Source organism: Pteropus vampyrus, unplaced genomic scaffold (assembly GCF_000151845.1).
Source record: "Pteropus vampyrus isolate Shadow unplaced genomic scaffold, Pvam_2.0 Scaffold202, whole genome shotgun sequence".
NCBI classification, from domain to species: Eukaryota; Metazoa; Chordata; class Mammalia; order Chiroptera; family Pteropodidae; genus Pteropus; species Pteropus vampyrus.
Genome location: NW_011888983.1, coordinates 1,554,981 through 1,563,952, shown reverse-complemented (window position 1 = coordinate 1,563,952; position 8,972 = coordinate 1,554,981). Strand labels below are relative to the sequence as shown.

At 35.0% G+C, this 8,972-nt stretch overlaps 1 protein-coding gene and 1 non-coding gene across 2 annotated transcripts in view; both read left to right on the top strand.

Annotated features, from left to right (window-relative positions):
- The window catches only part of PPA1 (pyrophosphatase (inorganic) 1), a 38,739-nt gene extending 30,333 nt beyond the window's left edge, over window positions 1–8,406 (top strand). Inside the window, exons 7-11 of the mRNA XM_011372167.2 lie at window positions 2,771–2,898; window positions 3,296–3,381; window positions 6,315–6,384; window positions 7,418–7,460; window positions 8,069–8,406. Of these exons, the coding sequence (XP_011370469.1) occupies window positions 2,771–2,898; window positions 3,296–3,381; window positions 6,315–6,384; window positions 7,418–7,460; window positions 8,069–8,100 (359 nt within the window). The 3' untranslated portion in view covers window positions 8,101–8,406. The remainder of the gene's footprint in view (window positions 1–2,770; window positions 2,899–3,295; window positions 3,382–6,314; window positions 6,385–7,417; window positions 7,461–8,068) is intronic.
- On the top strand, window positions 3,010–3,128 carry LOC111746835. Its single transcript, XR_002783272.1, has one exon. It is a non-coding gene; the product is annotated as a 5S ribosomal RNA (ribosomal RNA).
- Window positions 8,407–8,972: the final 566 nt, after the last annotated feature.

The following is an 8,972-nucleotide window of genomic DNA, read 5'->3' as shown; positions in this document are numbered from 1 at the left end:
ACAAGAGTGTTGATGGTTATAGAAGGATATTCATTGGTCTGTCTAGGCAATGGAATACCGTGTGGCCATTCCAAAGGATGAGGAAGACCTGCATATACATATGCGGAAAGAACACTAAGGCAAAATGGTATTATTGTTTTCTGCTTCTGTTTAAATAAATATATATATTTGCATATGTATATAGATTCTTCTTAAAGGACTAGAAGAACACCAGTCCTTTAATAGTGCAATGGGAAGAAGAATAAAGGGATGCTTTTTGTTTCAGATACTTCTATATCGTTTAAATTTAGTACAGTGAGAAGGCATTCATACCATTTGTTAACTCTTTGATGGTACAACTGTGATTTTGTTGATCATGTGTCCATTTGCACATGTGCTACTTGCATAAGCGTACACATGCTAAAAGGCATGCTCTGGCCACAGTTAAGCCATGCTTGTCATGTCAGCGCCTTTCTGCTAGGGCCTCATTTCCTTGCAGTAGAGGCTATTAGAACCCTGAAACTTCCCCGAGTGGCTAGCCCCTACTATCTTTAGTAGGATGTTGATGGTGCAAGTAGCATGCAGCTTTCCCAAAGTGTCAGCCTAAGGCAGCATCTGTCATCAGTTATTATCTGAAGAAGTTTATCAGGGTTTCTAGATGGAGAAAAACTCTTGACTAGCCACATCTTCTGGAGGGACACACACACAGAGCCATGGAAGAGGGTAGGCTACCCAGGTCAGCATGTTGATTGTCTTTGTCATTGTGGAACCCAAGATAGATAGATCCCCTCGCACCTCAGTTGTGGGAATCAGTGCAAGTGAGCATTTCATGCTCATGGTTGTGAGGTACAGCAGTACATAACTGGTTAGAAGCTGAACCCAAGAAAGAAAAGCACAGAATGGTACTGTCTTTGGTAGGATGTTGATGTGGCATCAAGAGGCAGTTCTGGTAGCTCTGCAGACCACTGGCTTGGTCTATATGTATATAACGGACAATACAAGGAACAAACTGGTGGTCAGGATTCCTCAGTCTGGATCCAGCACACCTTTCAGTGTCTGGTTCACAGTCAGAGAGTTAGTCAGCTCTTATACTTTTTTCTTGCTGTGATATAATACAAAAATATATTCGATCTTAGTGTCCAGTTCCTGGCCAAAAAGCTCTTAAAACCCTTGGAATTTCCTAAATGATGAGTGTCTTTTGATATTTAGGATGAGCCCTTTCATCACACCTGAGTTTATGCTTATAAGGCGACTTATGGTGGGGCCCCTAGCTAGTCTCAGTCTGGGACTGGTCAGCAGAAAGACCAAGTGATTAAAGGGTGAGACCTTTCAATCCCACCCACCCACCTCTGTGATCCAGAGAGGAGGCTAGGTATTGAGCTCTATAAAAACTCTGGAGTAATGAATGACATTTGGAGCACTTCCGGGTTGGTGAACACATTAAAGTGCTGGGAGGGTGACACGCCTGCCCTGAGAGGGCATGGAAGCTCTGCACCCTGCTTCCATCCATCCATCCATCCATCCATCCCTTGCCCTATGCATCTCTTCCTTTTGGCTGTTCCTGAATTGTATTCTTTATAATAAACCAGTAAACATAAGTAAAGTGTTTTCTTGAGTTCTGTGAGTCATTTTAGCAAATTATCAAACCTGAGGAAAGAGTGGTAGGAAACTGATTTACAGCAGTCGTTTAGAAGTATAGGTGGCCTGAGATCTGCCTGAAGTGGGATAAGCCTTGTGGGACCAAGCCCTTTAACTTGTGAGATCTGATGCTAGTTCCAGTAGATAGTGTCATTAAATTGAATTGTTGGACACCTAGTTAGTGCCTGAAGAATAGAAGAATTGGTCAGAAAATTTGTTGGAAAACATCATATACTTGCATTTCGGATTTCTGGATTTTCAAATTACTTCTCTATTAGGTGACACATTTTATATGAATTGTAAGTTTCTTGAAGTTTATCAGTGTTTAAACATTTTCCACTTCATTTTATAAATTTTCCATACTTTTAGTGGTACTACGATAACAGAATGCATGATATTTTTTAACTATATATTATAAATTGAACTTGAGCAAAGTTATTTTATACAAATATAAATAAGCTTCTGTTGTATTCCTCCTTCCCAAATACTTTTCCTAATTGATTTATTTTAGGCTTGTATCTTCTATTTGCTTGCACCGAGCAGGCAGTTTGGTCATTTAAAGTTGAGTGTGTTGACACTGAGGTTAGCCATTGTTGATGACCAAACAGAAAATTTTAAAAGTTTTTTTAAATAGAATACTTTTCTGTTGTCCAGAAGTAAAACATTGTGATATATAGAATGCCTATACTATAGAGTTAGTTAAGTCTAGTCACATTTAATATGTAACCCATCAGCAGATATCGGTGTAATCCATTTTTCTTGTCTTTTAGTATGTAATTGGGGTGTGAGCCTCTGAATGGAGCCTCACCCTGTCTTTTTAACTATCATCTGCCCTTCTTGTAGAAGTTATCCACACTTACCAAACTCTTCTTTCCTTATATAGCCCCCAATCATTTCTCCTCTTATCTAATAGAAGTCACTATTGTACTGCTTGTTTTCTTACTACTTAATGTCAGAGCTATTCTAAGACACTAGATGATTTCCTTTTAATGTGTATATGTGTTCTCATCTCTCAATAAGGTGGTTAGCCCTAACATTTCTTGAATTTTTATTATAACCATCCCATAGCTCCTTCAAAGTAAATATGTACTTGATATTTTTATCACATAAATAATTACGTATGCACCTTGCAATCTGCTTATTCTCTTCAAAGATATTAATGATGTCAAGAGGCTGAAACCTGGCTACCTTGAAGCTACAGTGGACTGGTTTAGAAGGTACAAGGTTCCTGATGGAAAACCAGAAAACCAGTTTGCTTTCAATGCGGAATTTAAAGATAAGGTAATATGTCATCCAGAACTGTAGCTTTAGGTCTGTAGAGAATTATAATTTAACCTATCGTTACCGTTTAAATACTATATGATCATAAAAAATGTCTAAAGACATAATGGGGTCTATGGCCATGCCACTCTGAACGTGCCCGATCTCATCTGATCTCGAAAGCTAAGCAGGGTCGGGCCTGGTTAGTACTTGGATGGGAGACCAACTAGGAAGACCAGGTGCTGTAGGCATTAAAAAAAAAAAGAAGACAATGGCCTTGATGTTGATTTATTTATTTAATGTTTTCTTCCATTTTGACGCAAGGAAATCATTCAAAAAAGACAAAGTTATTAGGCTTTGGAAAATGTTGATACTAATACTTTTCTATCATTGTAATGCATACCTCCTCACATTACAGGACTTTGCAGTTGATATTATTAAAAGCACTCATGACCTTTGGAGAGCCTTAGTGACGAAGAAAATTGATGGAAAAGGAATCAGTTGGTAAGTGTTGACTCTTCTCGGCATGTTTAGCACACAAATCAGACCAGCTTACTCCTAAAGGTTTTAATGACCATAAAACACCAAACCATTACTTTCACTTAGAAGAAAGATAATGGGTTTTGTCAGTCAGTGCTCAAGAGAGGAGGAAGGTAGATATATAAACAACTGAAAAGTGCCTATAAGATACCTTCTGAACAAGTACAAACTAAAACTATAAGGGGGACAGTGAGATCAGAGCTTTGCGAGGGTAATTGGGAAAGGCTGCCTAGCATCTGCATGCTCAGAATGTAATAGGTAAAATAAGGCTGAGTGCAAGAGTTGATATTCTTCTGATGTAAGTATGTAAGGTACATCACAACTAAATCAGTATCTACCAAGCACACAAAATTTACTGCCACTAATAATAACAGCTGATATTTATCGTGCAGTGAATGTTTGCGCCAAGCATGTAGCAGAGATGTAGGAAGATTAAACTTAACCAGTCATCCCACAATAAGTGTTTCAGAGTTAAGACCTGTATCAAAATCTATCTGGCCCACAACCCATATTCAGGACAATATACTTCCTCTTAGTTATTTAAAGATTTATAAGAGAATGTCCAGTATCATCACTTAACTAATGTTGTTCTAGAAATAGTAGTGGTCAGTGAGGTAAATAAGAGAAACGATGTGTTTTGATGCAAGAATATTGGAAAAGGGGGAGCATATTGGGGCAGATGATATAATTGTGTACCTAGAAAACTCTAGAAAAAATAAAGAATTCAGCAAGGTGACAAAATGAGTATATATGTACAGCTGACCCTTGAACAACATGGGTTTGAACTCCATGGATCCACTTACATGTAGATTTTTTCCAATAAATACATATAGTATTATAAATGTATTTTCTCTTATTTTCTTAATAACATTTTCTTTTCTCTAGTTTACTTTATTCTAAGAATACAATACATTGTAAATATACAATTTATTGTAAGTATATAATACATGTAACATGCAAACTATGTGTTAATTGACTTTATGTTATCAGTAAGGCTTCTGGTCAATAGTAGGCTATTATTAAGTTTTTGGAGAGTCAAAAGTTATATGTGGATTTTTGATTGATGCGGTCAGCGCCCCTAAGCCCCACACTGTTCAAGGGTCAACTGTATAAGATCATACTGTATTTATTTTTTTCTGTCTGACTTGTTTAACTTAACATAATGCCCTCAAGGTCCATCCACGTTGTTGTAAATGGCAAGATTTTATTCTTTTTTAATGGTTGTATTATATTACATTGTGTGTGTGTGTGTGTGTGTGTGTGTATCCCATTTTCTTTATCCATTGATGGACATTTTGGTTGTTTCATGTCTTGGCTATTATAAATAATGCTGCAATGAACATGGGAATATGTACATGTTTTTAAATTAGCGTTTTAATTTTCACCGAGTAAATACCCAGAAGTGGAATTCTAGATCCTATGGTAGTTCTGTTTTTAATTTTTTGAGGAATCTCCATACTGTTTTCCATAGTGGCTGTGTGCATTTCCCACCAACAGTACACAGTTCCCTTTTCACCACATCTTTGCCAACACTTGTTATCTCTTGTCTTTTTGATGATAGCCATTTTAACAGGTATGAAGTGATAGATACCTCGTTGTGGTTTTGATTTGCATTTCTTTGATAATTAGTGATCTTGAGCATCTTTTCATATACCTGTTGGCCATCTGCATATCTTTGGAAAAATGTTCAGGTCCTCTGCTTGTTTCTTAGATTATTTTTTTCCCTCATTATTTAGTTGTATGAGTTCTTTATACATTTTGGATATGAACTCCTAATCAGATTGTGATTTGCAAATATTTTCTCCTATTCAGTAGTTTGCCTTTTCATTTTGTTGAGGTTTCCTTTCCTGTGCAGAAGCTTTTAGTTTGATGTAATCCCATTTATTTATTTTTGCTTTTGTTGCCTTTGCTTTTGGCGTCAAATCTAAAAATTTATCACCAAGACATGTCAAGAAGCTTATTTACTGCCTGTGTTTTCTTCTAGGAGTTTTATGGTTTCAGTCTGCCATTTAAGTCTTTAATCCATTTTGAGTTCATTTTTGTGTATGGTGTAAGATAGTGGTCCAGTTTTGTTCTTTTGCATTTTGGATGTCCACTTTCCCCACTATCATTTATTAAAAAGACTGTCCTTTCCCTGTTATATATTCTTGGCTCCTTTGTCATAAATGAATTGACCATATACGTGTGGGTTTATTTCTGGGCTCTCCTTTCACTTCCATGATCTATGTATGTTTTTATGCCATTACCATACTGTTCTAATTATAGTATATAATACTGTAATATAGTTGAAATTGGAGAGTTCAGTGATGCCTCCAGCTTTGTTTTTCTTTCTCAAGATTGCTTTGGATATTTGGGGTCTTTTGTGGCTTCATACAAATTTTAGGATTCTATTTGTGTGAAAAATGCCATTGGAATTTTGATAGAGATTGCACTGGACCTATAGATTGCTTTGAGTAGTATAGACATTTTAACAATATTCTTCCAATTCATTAGCATGGAATATATTTCTATTTTAGTGGACATTATTATTTTACAATATATATTTATATGTATAACTATAAAATATTTAGAAGATACAGTTTTTTCAAGTTTTTTCATCAATGTATCATCGTTTTCACTCTACAAATCTTTTACTTCCTTGGTTAAATTTATTCCTAGGTATTTTATTCTTTTTGATGATTTGTAAATGGGATTATTTTCTTAATTTCTCTTTCAGAAATGTAACAGATTTTTGTATACTGATTTTGTCCTGCAACTTAAGTAAACTTGAGGTTCAAGTAAACTGAACTTGAATCTCATCTGGTCTACCATCTTCAGCTTCTTTTTTAACTCTTAAGAGAAGTTTTTGTTACTGTGACTCATGACTACTCTTTTTTTCTTTTTTTTTAATTTAATAGCATGAACACCACAGTGTCTGAGAGCCCCTACAAGTGTGATCCTGAGGTGGCCAAAGCCATTGTGGATGCTGTATGTAAAAGTTTCTTTGAAAAAGAACATAACCAGTAGCTAAAATATATGGTGGTAAATGGGGATAGGAAGTATTTCTTTCAACAACTATTTGAGGATCTCCTGTTTGTATACTTCTGGGTGAGGTCATGAAATTACAGACCATGAACACATGTAAGGACACATTTGACAGCGTAAAAGCTGAGGGTGGTCCTTGCCAACCCTCAATTGGGCAAATAGCAAAAGGAGGACAATTTGTAGCAATCAAAATGATTCCAGAATGTACTGACTAACCCAAGTGCCTGTGTACCTTATCATAAGCCATTTTTCACAAAAGAAACAATGGGAACTTCTTTGACTTGCTTTTAGCAAGGACTGAGAAAGTTATTGAATTTCAGGTACTGTTACAGGGGTGGTTCATAATCCTAGAAGATTTTCATGTGAGATAGTAAACCATGTATTTAAGAAATAACTTTGTTTTTATACTATTTTTAATTATCTGTTTTTTTATTAACCAAAACACTGCACTAGATCATCTTAATTTATTCCCATTTACAATTTTAAATAAAACAAAAGAAAATGAAGTCTGACTTTTTACGGCTTTGTAATTGGGGTAGTACAAGGGAAAAATAACAATTTAATGAAGCCAATACATTTAGACTTTATATATGAATCCTGACAAAGTTGAAATGAATAAGAAAAATTGGAAGGGAAAAGCCATTGGTTAACAGTCATAACTTGTCAATGAGAACGCTCTGCCTACATTATATATATGGGTGTGTATACAAAATTATATAGATAAATCAGTTTTTATTCTTTATTTCAAAAAACATTTCTCCTGTGTATCATTAAAAGTCAAGAGGCTTGAATTTGTTAGCATTTCTTAGAAGTAGAGCAAATCTTGCATTGTACCTATAAATTACAAATGATTTTAGAACCTAAAAATTACGAGAGTTGTCTTCTGTTCAGATTCATTTTAGTTTTTGTGTTAGTTTACCTTTTTTTGCTTTTTTCCCCTGGGATTAGACTAATACATTTTAATATTTTATTTTAGTTACCACCACCATGTGAATCTGCCTGCACAGTACCAACAGATGGTAAGATCAATATTCTAGTAAAATTAAACGTTATGTATATGTATGAGAAAATTATGTCTATATCTATAGATAAATCTTACATACCATATCCATACAGAAAAAGAGAAGGAAGGGAGAAGAAACATTTTTAGAGTTTGGTAGTGTATGTGGGAAGAAAGATGGCTGTACATAACCCCTTTAGTGTCCCATCCCCCACCCCCCGCCCACCCAAATCACAGCAGTTTCCAAACCATGACCCACTGTTCTCCTCTGGGTTTCAGGTAGATGCCTCATGGAAACTGGAGCAGGCTAGGCTCTGGGTCCCCATCTGGCCACAGGCTGCTTCACCCAGAAAATAGTTTTCTCCCCTTTTAGATTTAGAATTCTCTGTAAGGTTCTTCTGGTGAGAATTGTATGTCTATACGAATAGTATCAAGAGTAAGGAAGCCTCAAAAGAAAACATAAATTACCTGTTTTTGCTGCAGTGAAACTTCGTACATATGAAAGTTTGTTTTAAGGTAATCCATAGTAGGATATGTTAGAACAAGTATATTATTATTTGTTATATGTTGGGTGTATTTTGACTTTTAACAAAGATTCTAATTTGTTTTTCTTTTTTCTGAATATAGTAGATAAGTGGTTCCATCACCAGAAAAACTAAGGAAATTTCTCTGGAATACAAGCTGATACCGCAGCATCCTATTCATCTGGGAGTATTAGATGCAAAAGTAGTGGCTTTTCAAAGCTTTGAATATACAGAACTAATCTAACAAAGCAAATTCTGCTGTGACCAATCCAGTATATTCAGCATGTTATCTAAAAGCATTTTTTCATATCAACTAAGATAACTCTTGGTACATGCTTAAATATCAAAGCAGTTGTAATTTAGAAGTTATTTGTGAATAAATGTGCAAGATAAGTACATATTGGATGTATATGTGTTAGAAATAAAATTATTTTGCTGAAATTGGGCTTATGATATTTTTATTTTAATCTGAAGCTGACATTACCAAGCAAGCATGGGTGCTGTTTGGTGTTTGTTTTCTATCAATGATCTTACAATTAAATTTTATAATTATTAGACTAAAACTGACTTTATTTTTAGGAATCGGAGAATGAGATCCCTTATTTATATAGTAGTTTGATACTATCTGCTTTCACCTAATTCTTAGCATCCCACTATCAAAAGCTTTTTAATTTATATATTAGCAGAAAGCACAACCTTGCTCACCTTTTGAAATGATATAGTTACTTCTTTTACTTCTAATTGAACCTTTAAGTCATTTATATTCTGAGTTATCAGCCAGAATAGTTTTGTGATTAAGTTCATGGGCTTTGGACCTATACAGCCCTGAATTTTTAATTCTAACTTCTACTTATTAGCTCTGTAATCTTAGGTCAGTTATCAACCACCCAACTTCAGTTACCTCATTGTAAGAGAAATGAATGTTTTAAACATTCAGATTATTTTTAGTTGAATTTTTTATTGAGATTGTTGATTAATGTGCAGTTAGTTGTGAGAAATAATACAGA